The sequence below is a fragment of the Aptenodytes patagonicus genome, chromosome 2 (assembly GCF_965638725.1).
Source record: "Aptenodytes patagonicus chromosome 2, bAptPat1.pri.cur, whole genome shotgun sequence".
In the NCBI taxonomy this organism is placed as follows: Eukaryota; Metazoa; Chordata; class Aves; order Sphenisciformes; family Spheniscidae; genus Aptenodytes; species Aptenodytes patagonicus.
In genome coordinates this window covers 132,284,120-132,304,304 of record NC_134950.1, presented here as the reverse complement: position 1 = coordinate 132,304,304, position 20,185 = coordinate 132,284,120, and the positions used below count along the sequence as shown (strand labels likewise).

Here is a 20,185-nt window from a genome sequence, read left to right as displayed (position 1 = left end):
CATCTTTGAAGTGACTCACAGCAACCACTTACAGACGTTGAACTGGTCTTACATTTCTGTATATAACTATAATCAACGTACCCCATTTTTCCTTGACCTTTGGTATGAAAACGTGCTGTAGTAATTTTTGCCCTCAAATATGTCTGTATATTTAACACTGCCAAAAGTAAAGCCTTTGTTTTGTCAACCAGACATTGTCAAATAAGTTTTTATATCCCCAAATGAAAAAATTTAAACAAAGCTTCGAGTCATCTGGATGGTATGCATTTGTTATTATAATACAAGAAATCAGTATCACACTAATTCCTCTATTTGAAGTCATACAATTGCTTATAAGGTCCCACCCTTTTCATTAAAACCACACACAGTGGTAGGAAATGAATGACCAAATACAGGCACGGCAACCCTCATCCCAAGATCCCTTTCATCACCTGAAAACAAAGAGAAAAAACAAGAAAGATGGGCTTTGTAACGCGTTCACAGAATACTCTGGGCTCCAGCTTCACTAATGAGAGAGGGTAAATCCTAAATCACAGTTGTGCTCCCAGCAGTTCTCTCCTGCTTCAGTCAGTTCAAACACTCTCCTGGTCTCTTCTGTATCTAAAAGACGGCTTTCACAGAACCTGGCTCCAAACCAATGAGGGGTTTATAGATGAAAACTATCTGTAGTTATCCAAAACGTTGGGTAAAACGCTCCTAGTGCTCAGCTCTGCTTAGCATTTCCAATGTCCTACTCTAGCTCGGCTTCTGCAGGGCCTCAAGCGCACCACTCCTTCAGGTGACATTTGGCTTGCCAGCACTCACATAAGTGCACGGAGCTAGAGTAAAAACGAGACTGTATTAATTAGCAACCTCTTCATCATGTGGTTTCAGAGATCCTTTCCGTACTTCACCTGGCTTTTCTGATCCCTCTGCATACTGAAAGGGCAAGGCAAATTCGAGTACTATAGGAAGGTCAGCACTTTCCCAGTTTCCAGTCTTTCTACTGCCCTCTAAGCTGTACGGCGTGACAGGTTTGGGCAGGGATTCCCACAGCTACACATTTAAAAATGGAAATGGGAATACATATGTGTATCCACATATGTACATCATTAGCTGTCAGCTGCGTTCTCGGATCATTTAGCTGGATTCAGGGGGCTTTTTTTGGTTAAATTCTAGCAGAATTCATTAACATTCACACAACAGATAGAAACACCAGCCAAGATGAGGCCTGCATTGTGCTAGGCTCTACCAAAACACATAGCAAGAAAGAGAGAGCAATTTAAATAGAAAAGACAGGCAATGGGTGAAAGAAAATAGTATTGGTTCCACCTTGCAGGCAGAGAATATGGGCAGGGAATTTTAGGTCACGTATGGAGGTTTATGGCCGAGCTGTAAAGAGAAATCTACGTCTCTTCTGCTGCCGCGAGTTCAACAGAGAATGAAATACAAGAGCTTTCACATCATTGGAGCATTTTTTGTTTCTTTCATTTGAACAATTCAATTCCTTGTGTCTTGCTACTGTAGTACAGAAACATTGAATAGACCATTTTTACTTCTATGGGAAATCAATTACAATATTAAAATACTGCCAACAAAAAACAAAGAAACCAGGAACTCAAGGTTATTTACCTTAGATTCTTTCTTCTTCGCTTTCTGGGGCAAAGAAGGTCTCTGAAGAAATACAATTTGCTTTGTAGATAAATTCCCCTCCCTGAAAAGAAACAAATGCACACTCCTGAGAATGAATTAAATTCACATCCAGCATCATTCAAAGCGAAAATCCATCTCAGTCATTTATTTCTGCAGGTCAAAGGAGAACAAAATGAAGAATGACCTAAACATTGCCTGTCCCCAGTGTCTTTGAGCAGCCTGGTATTTTGGGGGGGAAAAAGAGCAACTGTTCAGCCTGATAGAGCCTGTCAGCCTGTGGCATACTTTTGCTGAATGTTTTAGCATTAGTGTGTAAACACAGAATAAATTGTTTGGAACAAAAAGCAAGACGCCCAAGCGCCCCGGTGCCTGTGTCTAGCAGCGTCTCAGCGACACCAAAGTGCTCCCTCTCTCCCTCCTGGGGCACCGATCCGGAATGGGGCTGGGTGCTCCCTACAGGTCTGCAGCACGGCAGGAGGCGCAACCAAATGCCACCAGTGGTTAGATTGGGTGGGTGCCCTTCTGCACCGTCAACCTGACCCGTGTTACTGAAGTTATAAATGGGATACAGAAAGCTAGAAGAGAAAGAAAACCATATTCACCTTTAAGAGACAGGGCTTACAAATCATAATTATGATTTTCCATTCATTCCTATATTTAAACATATATGAAAAACTTAAATACCATTTTTCCCCCAGCACAGATGGCCTTTACTTTTTAGGCTTTTATGTGTAGGAGTAGTCTTCATCTAGATCGCATAAAGAACTGGGCATATTTTTACTTTCTTAAGATAAAAAATCATGACTGATTATATTAGTGTACATATAAATATATGCCTGACCAGTGAAAATCCAGAATGCGCCATCTTTGTGATTAACAAGTGGGATGATTATTTTTCACCACAGTTATGAAGAGTATTTTTAAACGACTTGCATTTATATTTAAAAACTCAGAATTTTAATACCAGCAAAGTAGACCGCAGAATGATTATATATGCGAACAAGGCTACTAGAGTAATGATACACCAATCTCACACGGTTCTGCCTAGCTAGACTGTGTATGCCAGCAGCATTAGACAAACATCGATTAAGAATAAAATTACTTTTCTTCAGATAGGCAACAAATGTTATCACAGGTTTTGTCTTTGCTCTAGGAGGGGTTACTGGGAGATCCAGAGCAGGAATTTTACAATCAAGGAGTTTACAGAGAGGCAGAGACAACACCCAGAAAATTCATGCAGAAACCACACTGCCACCTTGCAGTATTTTGCCCAGCAGACACGTGCTTCCTGCCCCACGCGGCTTGTGGTGCTCCGAAACCCCTGAGAACAGCTGCAGCAGGGTTTGCAAGGGCACCTACTGCGCGCATGGCAAGGAAATCCATGCTAACTGCAAGGAGAATTGCTTGTACGGACTGTGGTGCTCATACAGCGACTTCCCTGGCCGAAAGGCACACTGCCCATCCCCTCCCTACCTATTTGTCTTCACAATCGGAGTAGGAAGCACGCACGTCAGCTGCCAGCCATACACGGCAAGGGAATTCAGCAGCGGAACGTAATCTGTCTGCACTTCAACTCCCTAGGAAAGAAAAATCAACAGTTAGCATCATCGCTTAGAGCACAACATTCAGTTTGACACAAAAAAAAACCCCAAGAAAAAATACGTGTGTGGGTTTTCTGGCAGGGAGAAAGGGTTTTTGTACTGAAGTGGGTCATTTTGTATGTTCAGCTAGGCAGGAAGGAAAATGTTCGAAAACACGAGACACAGGACTGATAGCCTGTACATCCCAAACTGTTAAATGAGTTTGTTTAAAATGGTAAATGTCTGTGATCTTGTTTTTACATTGCCTGAGTCATCCATCTAGCTTTAGATGATTCCAGATCTGAACAGGCCAAATTCATTGTATTTTATCAATTATCTCCGCCCAAGCAAAAAGATATTCAAGTAGTTAAAAAATGACAACATTGCTTTGCTTGGATTCTGCTCTTGTCTAGGCTAGAGTAAATCCTGAAGATCTGTACTGAAATCAGTCGGGTTACTCATTTGATCGTGATGGATCAAAAAGCAAAATGGGCAACAACAACAAAAATAAAATACAAGTACAGGTCTATTCCTTTTATCACCCACAAATATGCATTGCTTCCTTGTTACTTTGAATCAGGAAATCTGTGGGCGAGACCAAAAACGTTGCTTTTCAGTGCAGAAGTCTGTCTCCAGCCGCAGATCTACCCAGCAGACCCTTGCTAATTCTCTTTCTGCTGGATGGCAAACCCTGTAATTCGCACAGAAAGAACCACTGGTGGTTTCAACAGAGACTGACACCAGTGAGGTGTCTAATTGCCAAGACTTTCGGTAGTTTAACAAAGAGATGCTAGAGCATATTTACTAGTTTTTAGTTTTAATAAACACAAAGCAGGCAAATGGTAACTACTAGTCTCTACAAATATAGCTATATCCCTTTGCAATAACAATTATATTTGCCAAAAAGCTCAGGCACTTACACTGGTTTCATGTGCATGCAAGGAGTTTTAACTGCCAATTCTCAACACTGGGTAAGGCACAAGAGTTTTGCAGCTCCAAAAAAATCCGTTTATTCCACAGTAATAAAATAGTCATTTGATCAGAACTAATCCAAATCCTGCTGTAGTTATTTCAAGGTATTTTAGTGAAATCCAATCTCAGCTATTCCTTTCTTCTAACGAATGTAATTTAGGTCACTTGGTATCTTCGTAACTGAATGACTGCCTGGCTATACCTGTTAAAAACCTGATCATGACTACAAATGGAAATAGCTGAAGCAGCTGTATCACTCCTGCTTAAAAAGGAGAATGTTTAAAAACTCTACTCCATAAAGTCCATGCAAGAGAACGCTCTACTAATGTTACTTCTGATTTCTGCACAGAGGCTTTCAGGGACTTACAGAGATACTGCTACTTTACAACATCACCATGCACAGGCCAGAATTGCTGACTCCAGGAGAGGAAAGAGATGCCCTGCAAGAGGGGAGCAATACCACATGGCCTTTGACTCGTGTCCTCTGAAGCGATCAGGACTTATCCTACAGCTGTGATCGTGGTAGATTCAGAGTCTCCTCAGATTCCCATTTCCCTCCGTAAGATGGGTATTTCCACCCTCTTTCCAGTTTTTAAAATAGTGTCCGAGGGTAATGCAAAAATTGTGACACATCTAGATGCTTTTAAGAGCGAATGTCTCAAGAAAACACATTAATAACACGCTGAGATTTATGAGAATGGTCAACAACACCGTCCAAAAATAAAGACGAAAATATGCAACATGAGCATTAAGAATAAGGTCAGAGTATCCACCATTGCAAGCCTGCCGTGAGGCGCCTGGAAGAACACATAAAAGGATCTGACCAAAACATTCCCTCCATCATACAGTGTTTGTAGAGGAAAAACCAGAAGGAGCTCACTCATTTAGAGGGTGGGAGACTAGCAGGTCAGGAAAGACCGGCACAGCAGATCTTGTTTGTGCCCCAAGCAACATCTAATGTTGCAAAGAGGATTTCTATTTTGAATTCATTGCCTAAGGTTGGTGATTAGCAAGGAGAACCTTTTCCTTGCATCAGGATGTGCGACAAACGTCAAAAATCAGAGGGAGATTACGGCAGTGAGGAAGGACATCAATACCACGCAGAGCTCATTTGGCTGCTGCAGAAACCAAATTGTTTCAGGGATGCGCCGTCGCTCCTGCCACAGCCCGCTGTCCCTGCAGGCTCTGAGTGGCGAGACACGACTGGCTTTGGACCCGTCTGACTTGTCAGGATTAAGCATCATCTGCAGCAGATGATGTTGTGTTTCACAATCCCAATGGGCAGAAGGGAAAAGAGCAAGTAAAGCACGTTGAAAAGTGTAAAGTTATCAGAAATTAAATTTAAGGTTAAAGTCAATTAAGCCTAAAGAAAAATAAAAAAAACATCTGGAAACGTAAAAAAAACTCTGTTGAAAGAGTGCTGTACCACTGTTACAAAAAGATGACCTCTTATTTTTCATATGTGCTGGTACCTGACACTACAATCTGCGTGTCAGGCTGTTTGGAGGCAGGAGGCATGTACATTATGCAGAGGTGCACACCTCCTCCGAGCTCCACATGCTCTTTAACAAGCTCTCACCGACTCTGCACGATGCTTTGCTGGAGTCAGACAGCGCACCTCTTCCTCAGGTCCCTGGGGGAATAAACTACTCCTAATAATTGGCTGTGTTTGAAGATGATAGACAAGAGAAAGGCGTCACTCCTGAATAAACAGGTGTAATCCATATGGGCTTCAAGCTCCTTACTTGCAAATACAGATAATTGAAGCTTTCTTTAAGACCACAAGAAATGACTTCTCCCTCCCCCTCCTGAATCATCGGTTGTAATCCTATCCCACGACTGGAATTTGTGTGCCAGCAGGAGTCATGGTTATACAGACCTTTAATTGGTGTCATATTAAATGCTTTCCAAAGCAAAAATGCTTCTAAACAAACAATAACTGGGGGATGGGTGCAGAGGAAAAGAGTCATCTTGTATTCATTTTACAGTTAATACAATTAAAATTATTTTATCTACTATTATTTGAGGCAATGGAAATAAAATTTCAAACGTACGGTTTCATAAGACGAAATTGCAATGCTCTTTCTAGCTAGCAAATATTGGATTTGAACACCAGCAGAAGTAGAAAGTACGTGCCAGAGCTCTACTGAAAAAGAAGTGTTCAAATAATGCGTCTCAAACTGGGAGACATTTCATTCAGTGAAAGGGTGGAAAATTTTAATTAACTTGCTTCCCACTCTCCTGTGGATGATAAGTAATCTCTGATCACACCTTGAGTGTCAAGAAGCCAGAGCATATTGAGTTAGGTTTTTCCCTTGACTTGCATCACATGAAAAGAATTCATTTTATTTATAGTTGTACTGTTTGTTTTCAGCATTTTCTCCTTGCACAGTTGCTTCTGCTCATTAGAAAAAAAATGATTAAAAAATGATAACGATAATATCTAGGGCAAGCCACACAAACAACTGCATTAACAATTTTTCTTTTCTTTTCCCCCCCTACTGCGGCAATTTTAACCACAGCAAGATAATAAACAAGACAACTACTAAGCTCTTGCGAGACACAAAGAAGTTCTTTAGAAATCATTCTTTCCTGGGTTAAGTGAATGTGATTTAGTTACAAGGCAGCTATGGATTGTCACTATTTAATATTTTTTTCCAATCTGGATTAAAGAGTGGAAGATTGACAATCCCATTAAATAAATCTTAATAAAACCTCTACTGGCAAATCCTAACAGACTGCGTACTGAGATCTACAGACAGATGGCAAAGAGGATGGGAAGTAAAAAACACGAGTCGCTTTGACAGTGTAACCTACTGTTTGTGGGGAAAAAGGGGCAGTGCGTTCAAACCCAACTCCTTACAAAAAATAGAGGGGAGAGCCCATGAGGGTGGCAACGTGCACCCCCAGCCAGGGCTGGTTACCAGTTCCCACCACTGCCAAAGCCAGAGCTTTCTCCCAGGGCACTGAAGGGAGGAAGAGGAAGTGGCGAAGGCAGGACTTGCACCTTAGTGGAAAAGAGGGAAAATAAAATGAGAGAAATTGAATATATGGGCTGCCTGACAATGACCCGGTAAAAGCATGCTGCAAATGTTTTATGTTTGCAGTAACACAGCTGACAGGGAGACTAAATCCAAGCTCTAAATTTGTGAATTATTTGCCTTTTTCCTTTTCAGACTTCTTCCAAAAGGTAATTTCTGCTAATAATATAACATTATCAATCCATTAAAAACACTTATTGGAAGCAAGAGAGAAGTTTCACAAGTGTTTCAGCAATAAAAGTTGGACTATGCTCCTCTAGTATTGAGCTGCTCCTAAATTTCCATGTGTAATACACCACAGCACCCTGCTAGCAGACACTTGCTACACGTCCATTAGCTGTATAGCAGAGGGGTGTGGGATGGCTCCTGCACCCTTAGAAACCACCACTGGCTTTTGGCAGCAGGTGGGTCACTGACCAACACAGACTAGCTGCCAAAGTGGGACCTTACTGGAAAGTTAATAGAAAAAAAAGTGATAAATAAATCCACAGACAGGCTTTTTGCTCATTATTCTGGGCATATGTAATTTAGAGTTATTTATGATTACTAAATATATGTGAATTCATGCACTGTGAAATGTTTTTGAGAATATATAAGGCTGTAACACTATATGGGGTAGCATCCTGTTAAGACAGTTTTTCTGCGATTCAGATGTATCCAGTCACAATTTCAATACACACATAGGCTGCTGAGTAGCGTTCACATCTGTCTCCACATCTAGGGTAAAATAAAAAACAACCAAAAGATGCTCTTGTGCCCACAAAGCCCACTTTTCTCAGTGACTTCTGCCGATGCAAATCCTACTTTCTAGCGTACGTATAAACTAACAACAACATTTGAGTGCTCCTGATATTGCCTGTGCCTGTAAACACAGAAGCACACTTGCACAGCAACACAATTTTGCATTTATTGAAGCACAGGATAGGTAGCAAAAGCTCCACAAGGTGAACGTGTTGACACAGAGAGTTCTCCACAAAGGAAGCACAGAAGCATCTTATGAAATGGGTTAAACTTACAACTGCACAGGCAACGTACACGTGAAAGGACAACTCCACATAACTGGCCACGGAGCACAAGAAATAAATGTGATCTAGCAATCCATCAGTACATTTTCTTAAGTAACTCTGGCATTTTTAGTTTCACAATTCCTGCAACACTTGTGCACTGTACCTTAAGGTGAATGCTGATTTTACTCTTCGTCCATCAACTGTTTTTGGGAAAAAAACCGATATAGAAAAACACTACCTGGGAACTTGTATACTCCGGGGTGCCTTACCACACACAGCTTAATCATCTCTATGCAGCTTCCCCAGCATAATTTCCTTTGGTTATAATTTTTTCTCGAACAAAATCTGGCTTTTGCAAAAAAGCTTTGTGCACCGCTCCACCATCATGGAACTAATAATCTATTTCCATGTGAGAAACGCAGCTGAAGCACAGACCCTCTACTGCCACTGGTTCAGGCAGCAGGAGAGCAAACGTTGGCACTGCCCTTCGCTTATGTGCAGGCTGCGTATGCGATTTATGGGGTCCCAGCACCTGCTTCCCGTGTGCCTCAAAATGCTGAGGCCCCTCCCAAACCTGCCTGGCAGCAGCACGGGGTCAAAGAGGTGCATTAGCCAGGGCACTACTGCACGGCTAAAGGTGACCTGCTGGGGAAAAGAAGCATGACTTGTGCCCTGTGTAGTTTTTTAGAAAGTATAAAAGAGGACAGATACTTTTCCTCAGCTTGTTCTTAAATGGAAAGTTCAGATCTGGTATGCTCACTTTTTCCTGAAAGATTTTAGGGGTGAGCAGAGAACTAATCCTTATCTCTGATCTTGTCACAAAACCTAAGCAAGCCGCGATAGACAGGAAGTAATTTTTTATTCAGACTGGCTTAAATCCTGTGCTCTTCTGCCTGTTTAGTTCAAGTGCCCTTTACTCACATGGAAGAAGTGTTTGCTTTGTTAGACGTTCAATACTCAAGTATCAGGAAAGTTCCAAATCCGTATTGCTAGATTTTATTACTAATTTTATCAACAAAACCAAAGAAAGATTAGCCTGTGTGTTTTAATCCTATATAGAGCATATGTCTACTGAGTTCAGTAGACAAATATATACGTATATATGCTGCTTTTGTATCTTACATAAAAAAAAGAAACAAGAACTATAAAAACTTGTTGAAGATAACAGGCTCCTGAAGGTTTTTGTTCAGCTTTTCCTGAAAAGCAACAAGGGGCGAAATACTGAAATATTACACCCAGGCAACATATATGTCCTTTGGGTGGTGAAGAGGGTCACACACACAACTGCATTTCATGCCCATCGCCATCAGCTCCTTTGCTGACTTGGTCATGCCTTTCTCCCATTGCTAGAGACAGCAGAATGTATCTTAACTGACATATGACCTAAATCAGGTTTACAGACAAATCAAATCCTCAATTCCAGGGAATTTGTTTCAAGGCTTACATTAAGGCAACTTGCAACCTAAGCTCAGCAGAGATCATTTTTTAAATCTTTTGATATGTTGCACTTCAAAAGGTTTACCATGTCTACAGTGGACACTGAACCTGTTCAGTTCTGCCAGGAAAATGGCAACACCATGATGTATTTGAGATTTTAATTCATGTCAGTACACCAAAGATATGATATAGCAGAAAATAAGAAAGTGATGAATCACCAGCTGAAGATTTTCAATGAGAAAATACCTGTAAATTAAGGACAATATTTTCAGAATGAACAAGGCTTCAGAAGCAGAACAATGCAGAAATCTAAAATAAATGTTATAGCGCTCAACTTTAAAGACAGCATTAGCTATTTTGTCTTGGGTAATGGGGAAGAGAAGGTGACAGATTAGAGCTGGGGAGAGGGAAATCACGCAGACTCTGATTAATCAGAACTGCCTACCCACATTTGCCTACACAAGCAGAATTAAAACCATCAAACAAGTTTCAGTGCTACATCTCAGAGGCTGAGGTGGAAATAATGTGCCCTGACATTTTTAGAGTTAAAGTGATAGGGATGAGAGCAGCATTTTGTCATTAGAAGTCCTGTGGTCATTTGCAGAGGATGCCACAGCTCTACTTTGAGAAGAAAGAGTTAAATTACTCAGAGCTATTACATCCTGTCTGCTGCTTGGCGGGACCACATACTGTGACAGCTGCGAGCTTTACATCCTCTACAAACTGACATTTTACACACATAGCGAGTGCATCACACTGTTCAGCTTGTTTTCTCTATTACCCTTAGCAATTAAAAAGGCAGCACTTTCTCTGCTAAGAGGTGTGCTAGACCCTCTCTTTTGCTTCTATGGTTAAACAGCAGAACTTCACCTTTTCATTTAGAAAGGTTCTCTTTTTATTATTAAGGGCATTGATACATGCTACATGTCTTCCTTTTTAAAAACAGCTTTCTTCTGTTGTGGCTGGGATTCTTTTGTTTGTTTCTTCCTCTTAATTGGGATACAGCACAATAAATTTACATTCAGTTCAGACCACATCTGATGAACAAGTCCATAGCTCAGCCAGATAATCAAATCTGATACAAATTTAATATAAGGATCCATTATACACATTTACGTCATGGTGTCCATCAGGGCTTCTTCCACTGCCTTGGTACAAATGAAAACAACAAATGGAAAAGGTTAATCTAGATCAGAGCTGAACCTATATAAAAAAAGTAAGAAAGTCTACATTAATGAGTCATTCCACTGCTCCATAATTATCTCTGTGATAATTATACTTTGAAGTACTCGAACAGAAACAAAGCCTTTACTGGCTTTCGGACATCTTCTGTCACTACTGAACTCTGTCTCCTTCCCTCTACATCCCCCATTTTACAGTCTCTTCCTGTGCCACTGCATTATACCCTATTTATGGCAAATAAAGGTGAATTCTGATGGGGTTTAACAGAGAGGTGACTTGGTCTTCTGGGTACGACACTGGGCAAATGCCTACAGATCCCCCGGCTTCCAGTATTTCTTTCATTCATTTGATCACTTTACCTATCTATGCCTATTATGTCTCAGAAAGCATTATGTCTCTGCTCTTCCTCTAAATGGGTAAGACCTTGCCAGAGTTGCCCAATGCCTCAACCTCCTTTCTTCAGCAGGCTTTTTCTTCTCCATATTCCTCCACTTTCAGGTTGGTGGGTAACACGTTCATAACGTCCCCAAAAGAGGGGCACTTGATCTCAGAGGAGCAAAATTGCCAGGGAACACCCAGCATCCAAATTTTAAATTACAGCAGAGAATAATCTGATCATACCAAGAAGCTGTGTATATGCTATCAGTCAGTTTCTGAAATTGCACATACCAAATCTTATGTCTGGAACAAGAGATTCTCCATGTTAGCCCTCACACACATGGTATGCAGCACTGAGCATCTCTTGACACACCAGATGGCACTGGGAGGTTGATTCCTTAATCTGTTGACCAGCTGTGTCTCCAGCATGGAACTGCTAGAATTGAAGGCAAATGATACTCCACCTACCAGGGCTCTAACACTTCAAGGGGCCCTTCTAGAAGATACTCTTTTGTTGTGTCCTAGTGTTGTGGTCACCACTCTGCCATCACAGGATTCCCGTTATCAGATGCTGTCCTTGTCACATAGCTTGAGATGAACTTTCTTGTGTCCACACAGAGCAAACTAAGATGTGCGTAGGGGCCATTATGCATAACTTTGCATTATCCTACTGAGACAGAGAACCTTTCACTGGTTGTCTAAGAGCCAGACTGGTTCAGATCAAGAATCCATTTGACTCAGAAAGCTGTCTCCAACAGGGCTATAAGTGACAGCTAAGGAAGAGTAATATGTATCAGGGCAAGCATGTAGGATACCTGCCCCAAATATTTTGTGTACTTCCTCTCAGCACGTCTGGTTTAGTTTCTACTGAAAGGAATCCAGTTTGTGCAATGAGACCATTCTGTGATGTCAGGTGAGGCATATTAAGTGGGGAGGATCAGGAGGTTCACTTCAAAAATGCACTCCTGATCTGAATTAAAATGCTTGTATAAACACAGAGATAAGGCAGAGGAAAAAACAACATCACTTCCACCTGAACCCATCCAAACTTCTTGAACCCACAGCATTCTCCAGAAAGGAGTTCCACAGATCTGCTGCCTGCTGCATAAAGAATTACCTGAATTATCTCCTTTTTGTTTGTTTTGCACCTGGCCCCAACTAGTGCCATTTGACAACCCTTCGTTCTTATGGGTTGTCCTTTCTTAGGAAAACAGTCAATCCCTATTTACATGCCTCCCATGATTTAGGAGACATCTACCTATTCCACTCCCTGCAACTCTTCTCTTTTCCAGGCTGAAAGGACACACCGTGTAAAGTCTTCCTAATATGGAAGCTGTCTGTATCATTGATCATCCTCACTGCTCTTCTCTGAACATTTACAGTGCTAACATAACCTTCTGAAAGAAGGTGCTGTCAAACCACGGCTTATACAGTAGTATGTAGTAGTATATGCTTGCTGTTTCACCCGCTATTCCTTTCCTAACAGTTTTTAACATATGGTTAACATTAAACCTTCTTAACATTTGCCTTCTTGAACAGCACTGACCTAATGCACTCATGGAACCATCTGTCATTATCCCAAAACCTTGCTCCTGAGTGGCAACACCACAATTTGACCCTAAAAATGAACAAGAGCTTACAGTCAAGTCTGTAATAACTGGAATAACATTAAATGTAATATAGGAATTGTTTGTTCAGATGCACATTAGCACAAGAAAAGCTGCCATTAATGCGTTACACTGTTCTTCAAGAAGTTTCTAGCCATTATTATATGGCCATTTCTTGCTACACTACAAAGTCATCATCTAATAACCAAACTCTTAATCCTAGTCTCCTGGAATTTTACACATTTAGTCTAGCATCTGTCCCATTTTCCCTTAATCCATCCTTTTGGCATGTGTGTGCCTTGCTTGTCTTTCTTAGGATTTTACACCATTTACAATATATCCCAAGTGAAAAGATCAGGCATTGCCTTTATAGATACATAACATCTATTTCTGGCAGACTAATCAAACAAAACAAAACAAAACAAAACTTCTAAGAGTTATGCAATGGTATCTTCTTTTTTTGCTTCAAGTCACAAAGAATTTTAAGCCCAGCTTTTCAAATACCTACCTGTGTATCAAATTTGCTGTGGAAGATTGGTGCTGACTGATCTGATCTGAACAATGTTCCTACTGATCTGAGCGTGCACTCGGATCAGTAAAAAGCCAATCTATGACACACGTGGTTTGTTTATAGCGACCTATCCAGAATATACAGTTCTTTCAGTATATGAAGGAGGTCAGACAGAAGCAAATGCAGTTATCTGTGCACTCCTACTGCAGCTAACCCTACCTAAAGGGCTGCCTTCTTTAAAACTGTGATGCTACAGTGACTTGTGTGATCATGTTACCCTGACAACCAATGGAGATCCTCTTTACAGTTAATCTAGCAGACATCTGTATTTTTAGGACAGATAGCCATGAGTTTCATTGCTCACCATCACTCATGTTTCCTACCCCCACAATAAGCATGGAGATTATAAAAATCAAAAGTGCATCGTACAAACCTAGAGTGTGGTTAACTGGCATTACTGTTACGTTGCAGCCCTTTACCTCAGTTGCCTGTCTGGTACCGCTGAAGCACAGATCAGTACATGAGAGTCTGCCTCACAGTCTTGGAGTGTTTTGATTTACAAAAAAATAAAAGAAGAAAAACTGCACACATACCTTCAGGACAGTCCACTGCTCTACAACAATTGCATCATAGCCCTGCATGGTTTTACTGTCTTCCACAGCAACATCTTCAAAGAGAAATACGCCATCCATTGTCCCATGTAAAGCATCTGTGAAAACACAGGGTTATCTGTAAGCCTTATGGAAGACATTTCACGTGTAGTGAGGTATTTGAATTTATTAATAACAAATTCTTCCAAGGTTGTTAATAAAGAAGTGCACAGAGCTTCCTCTGATAGTCCAGCTCTATTAAATGAATGAGACTAATATCTCTGGCAGTTTTTAAGAGCAATCCTACTCTCTAATAGCAAACCTCACTGTGCACTCTGTTATTCCAGAGTTCGTCCTCAAAAAACACAGCTCTCCCATTTTGAGCAGGCAAAATTGATTCAGTCCTCAGTTCAGCAGTACTGCTCACCTACTTGAAGCTATACACACACTTTGGGGGCTAAAGACCATGTATTATGTCAACTCAAGGGCTTTTGAAGGTACACTGATATTAATGACTATACCAATTCATTCACACAAGTCAGAAACCTACATATGGATCAGCCGTTGCAGTTACAGTGATCTACATGGACTAAGGATGATCTGGCATATCTGAACAGTGTGAAAGAAGATACATTCATAACTATTTATCAGTTTATGAAGGCATTTTGACCATCTGGTTTAGTGGCTCTCTATTCTCATTTGCATTCCCAGCACGTTCAGCCTTTTTTCAGACAACACATACTATTAAAGTTATTTAAGCAGTATTTGAGCACTTTCTCCTTCAACTTAGCTGTATACTCCATAATCAGCAATCACTCCCATACGCAAGAACTCAAGTTTTGTCAGCTCCATGACAGAACAGAATCAGAGTAACTGAAAAAAAATTACTTACTTTTCTTTGCTAAAATAAGCTAAATGATGATGCAATAGAATTCTATTTAGAAAAACTGTAAATAAGCAGTACTGTACTCTTTATGAACACAGAAAACTCCTCTCACATTGTCACAAAGTGTGTTTTTCAGCCTCTCTAGTTTAAATAATACGTTTACCCTGTATGACTGATTATAAAGATCTTGCTTATCCCCTCCCCAAGTATTGTATTTTGCATGATAGTTTCTTTACATTTGTAGGAAAACTATGTTCCTTGCACTGGTATGATATATGTTTTTGAAATGCAACCACACATGCCAAACCGACAGATTCCTGAAATAACAGGAGAGTCTTCGGGATAAGTCTGCTTAGCTGTTTCATCACATCCTCCTGCTTTCCCTGGTGGATGTTACGAGGTCAAGAAATGCCAGTGGGAAGGCATTGCTGCCTCCAAGGGAAAACATGTATCAAACTCAGAACCAATTCTCACAAAGGAGGCAGTGAAGAGGATTAAGACGCTTCTTACCTCTTGCAGACACAATCTCAGTCAACATCTTCCGATGTCATTATATGATCTAAATTCAATTTATTATCTGGAAATAATAAATCTGTTGGAGGCAAAGCCCACAACAAACCAGACTCCTACAGTTGGAGGCTTATGTCTACAAACACACTGTAGCAAGACTGTTGCTGCAGGCGTCAAGCATTTGCACACCCCTTTGCTTCTATTTGCATAGTCTGCTACTCTCTCTTGCTGCAGTTTCAATCAAGTCACTAAGTTGTAAGTGAGCAGATGCAAATACTTGTATCTAAACTAACACAGCACATTGTTTTTTGAGTTCGGTTATGAAGGTAAAAAGTTGTAAACCACTTACTAGGGACTCTCCTTGGGATTCTGCTGGGAGACTCAAAGAAGTAGAAAAATACACTGTCTACTTTCACACTGACTGTCTCCCCAGGCAGGTTTCCTGCAACTCCATTTCGAATAAAGAGAGATGAAGACTCCTCACCACTACAGCAAGCCAGTATTACACATTGCTCCAAGGAGGATGAGCTGGACTACAAAGCAGTAACTGCTGTCATCTAGATAGATTTCTCATCCAAGTGAGGAGAACAGACAAAATAACAGGCCAGATCACTAAGTAGGTGGGTTACAGGTTAGAAAACATAGGGAGAACAAGCTTGCCACATACAAATGGGTACAAGATTTAATTATCATATTTCATTCAGAAATGGCACTTTGTTAGATCCTACATTTCAAAGCAGGAACCAACTCAACTTCTGTGCAATATATCACATTCCAACACCCAAACCCACACCCAAATCTATTTTAGGATGCATAATGTATAAATAACCCTTTAATTTTCCAAAGCAGGGATGACAGGACAGCACCTAAGGCTGAAAGCAGAAACCCATAGATCCCTACTAGACACAGACACCCAGGTCTTGCCAGGAGCTTTATACAGCGCCGGTGCACTGCTCCTGTATTGTGAATTCTCTTAATGAAATTCAGTGTCGCACTGTTGGCACAACTGCAGCTTGAGCTCGCCCCATGCATTTGCCAGCTAATTAATAAGTGATCAAAACACAATCAGCATGTGTGTGTTTACACTCACTCGTAAATCATCCTTTATGTTTCACTCTGCTGCGCATTCCACTCATGCAGTTCACAGCTTCCACATATGTGAACATTATGGCACATATGTAATGTTTTAGAAACTAATAGCTGAGCTCGTGAGACCCTACAGGCAGCAGATAAACTTGACTGTGCTTCCTTGTTGGATGTACAATGATTACTGTTGAATGCTACATCCAGTCAATCCTAAGATCCATTAATTTTTTGGTCAGGAAAGAAACCTATAGAAAATGACAAAACTGGAAGGGGAAAAATGATGAGGGAGAGACAGCTGCTGCATACTGGTGTCTGCTCAACAGAGTGATGCTGGTGAAAAACTCTGTAAGAGAAACTGGTTGATGATGCTTATTAAGGTTTTCCCCCTTAACCATAACCATGTCTCCTCTCTACCTGTCGTGCCGTAACATTTAAACTTTCATACCATGAATGCACATCTGCCAATTCTCACACCTTGGCTGTACATCTTCCCTTTTACAGGTCATCTACTAATCTTCCAGATGAAAAGGGGAGGTAACGGAAAGAATAATTGGATCATTAATTCTTTCCCATGTGAAGCATTTGGGATGCTGAGAATAATTGGGGGAAAGGAGAAAGAAGCACAAAGAGAGCTAACAGGGTCATATTTTGGAGAAAAGGCACACATAACCCATGCTATGGTGTCAGGATCAGCAGGAATTTCAGGGAAACTCTTACACCGAGGTGTGGAAGGGCAAGGAGATGGACAGATGCACTGAGTCTACCTGCAATACCTTTATCACACAGATGTTCTAGAGTCTGCAGCAACTTAAGTCTACAGTCACATGTTCTATAGCTGGCCCACTAGGTGAGATTCACGTAGTCTAACATTAGATATTTATGATACAGAGGTCTACAGCTGAGTTAGTCATCCAAAGCGCTCTTTACAATTGATGGAGAGAAATAAGCATTATTTCATTCAGGACCGAGTTTCATAGAATCATAGAATAATGCAGGTGGATGGGGACCTCAGGAGGTCTCCAGTCCAATCTCCTGCTCAAAGCAGGTTCAATACAAGTGCAGACCAGATGGCTCAGGGCTTTATCTCGTTGCACCTTGAAAATCTCCAAGGATGGAGAACGCACAACTTCCTGGGCAGCCTCTTCCAGAGCGTGACTGTTTTCATGATGAAAAAGTTTTTCTTTATATCCAACCAGGACCTCTCTTGTTTCAATTTATGCACATTTGTTCTCATCCTCCTACCACACACCTCAGTCAAGAGCCTGGATCCATCTTCTTGATAGTCTCCTCATAGGCACTGCCAGACGCTGTTAGGTCCCCCAAAGCTGTCCCTTCTCCAGGCTCAACCAACCCAGCTCCTTCAGTCTTTCCTCACAGGACAAGTGCTCCAGCCACTGACTATCTTGTTGGCCCTCTGCTAAACTAGCATCTTCCTTGCCCCCTTTGGGGGAGGGCCCAAAACTGGGCACAGTATGTGGTCTAGATGCAATCTAATGAGCACCAAGTAGAGGAGGATAATCACTGTCTTTTATCTACTGGCTATATTCTTGTCGTTACAGCCTGGTACGCTGCTGCTTTCTCTACTGCCAGGGCATACTGCTGGTTCATCTTCAGCTTGCTGCCTACTAACATCCCCCTTTTCAACAGAGCTGCTACCCAGTCAGGCAGTCCCCAGCCTGGACTAGTGAAAAGGCCTCTTCCTTCCCAGAGGCAGGACATTTGTCCTCGTGGAATTTCAAAAAGCTCCTGCTGGCACGTTCTTCCAGCCTGCCCAGGTCCCTGTGGACAGCAGCCCAGTTCTGAAGCACATCAACTGCACCTCTGAGTACGGGATCATCTGCAAATTTGACAAAAGCAAGCCCCACTGCCTCCTCTGCATCACTGATACAGTTGTTAAACACAACAGGTCCCCAGATATATCTCTGTGGTACTCCACTTGTTACTCCAGGTAAAGTGTAACCTATTAACCATGACCCTCTGAGCCTAGCCATGCAACCAGTTTTTTACCCGTCTAATTGTCCTCCCATCTGGGCTGCAGGGTCCTAACTTGGATACAAAAATATTGCGGAAGCCACTGTCAAACTTCCTTGATGAATTCACCCAAAATGACATCTGCTGCTTTCCCTTCATCCACAAATCCAGTCATTTTATCACAGAAAACAATGTTTCATCAAATACGATTTACTCTTGTTAAATCCATGCTGACTGTTCCCAATCACTTTCTTCTCCTTCATGTGTCCAGAAACGTGTTCCAAGAGGACTCACTCAATGATTTACCCAGGAATGAAATGAGGCTGACCACCCTGTAGGGTCCCTGGATTGTCCTGGTTGAGAGAGTCCCCTGGGAGACGGTCCTGAAGGGCAAAGGGGTCCAGGAAGGCTGGACAATCTTCAAGAAGGAAGTCTTAAAGGCGCAGGAGCAGGCTGTCCCTGTACGCCGTAAGAAGAACGGGCGAGGAAGACGACCGGCCTGGCTGAACGGGGAGCTCTTGCTGGGACTCAGGAAAAAAAGAAGAGTTTACCGCTTGTGGAAGAAGGGGCAGGCGACTCAAGAAGAGTACAGGGATCTCGTTAGGTCATGCAGAGAAGAAATGAGAAAGGCAAAAGCCCAGCTAGAACGCAATCTGGCCGCTGTCATTAGAGACAAAAAAAGAATGTTTTTACAAATGTATTAATGACAAGAAGAGAGCCAAGGAGAATCTCCGTCCTTTATTGGATGCAGGGGGGAACATTGTCACCAAGGATGAGGAAAAGGCTGAGGTACTCAATGCCTTCTTTGCCTCAGTCTTTAACAGGCAGACCAGTTATCCTCAGGGTACTCGGCCCCCCGAGCTGGAAGACAGGGACGGCGAGCAGGATGAACCCTCCGTAATCCAAGAGGAAGCAGTCAATGACCTGCTACGCCACCTGGACGCTCACAAGTCTATGGGGCCGGATGGGATCCACCCGAGAGTGCTGAGGGAGCTGGCAGAGGTGCTTGCCAAGCCGCTCTCCATCATTTATCAGCAGTCCTGGTTAACGGGGGAGGTCCCGGACGACTGGAGGCTTGCCAATGTGACGCCCATCCACAAGAAGGGCCGGAAGGAGGATCCGGGGAACTACAGGCCTGTCAGCCTGACCTCGGTGCCGGGGAAGATGATGGAGCGGTTCATCTTGAGGGCGCTCACAAGGCATGAGCAGGACAACCAGGGGATCCGGCCTAGCCAGCACAGGTTCATGAGAGGCAGGTCCTGCTTGACCAACCTGATCTCCTTCTATGACCAGGTGACCCGCCTAGTGGATGAGGGAAAGGCTGTGGATGTGGTCTACCTGGACTTCAGCAAGGCCTTTGACACCGTCTCCCACAGCATTCTCCTCGAGAAGCTGGCGGCTCACGGCTTAGACAGGTGTACTCTGCGCTGGGTCAAAAACTGGCTAGATGGCCGGGCCCAGAGAGTTGTGGTGAATGGAGTTACATCCAGTTGGCGGCCGGTCACGAGCGGTGTTCCCCAGGGCTCAGTACTGGGGCCGGTCTTGTTTAATATCTTTATCGATGATCTGGACGAGGGGATTGAGTGCACCCTCAGTAAGTTTGCAGACGACACCAAGTTGGGCAGGAGTGTTGATCTGCTCGAGGGTAGGAAGGCTCTGCAGAGGGACCTGGACAGGCTGGATCGATGGGCCCAGGCCAACTGCATGAGATTCAACAAGGCCAAGTGCCGGGTCCTGCACTTCGGCCACAACAACCCCATGCAGCGCTACAGGCTTGGGGAAGAGTGGCTGGAAA

General features: G+C 42.4%; 1 protein-coding gene across 3 annotated transcripts in view; it reads right to left on the bottom strand.

Moving 5' to 3' along the window:
* The window catches only part of RFTN1 (raftlin, lipid raft linker 1), a 112,051-nt gene that overhangs the window by 4,209 nt on the left and 87,657 nt on the right, over positions 1-20,185 (bottom strand). For all 3 annotated transcript variants that reach the window (XM_076331228.1, XM_076331231.1, XM_076331229.1), the window contains exons 7-9: positions 13,941-14,056; positions 3,106-3,209; positions 1,612-1,693 (exon numbers count right to left, since the gene is read on the bottom strand). In XM_076331228.1, coding sequence (XP_076187343.1) covers positions 1,612-1,693; positions 3,106-3,209; positions 13,941-14,056 — 302 coding nt within the window. The remainder of the gene's footprint in view (positions 1-1,611; positions 1,694-3,105; positions 3,210-13,940; positions 14,057-20,185) is intronic.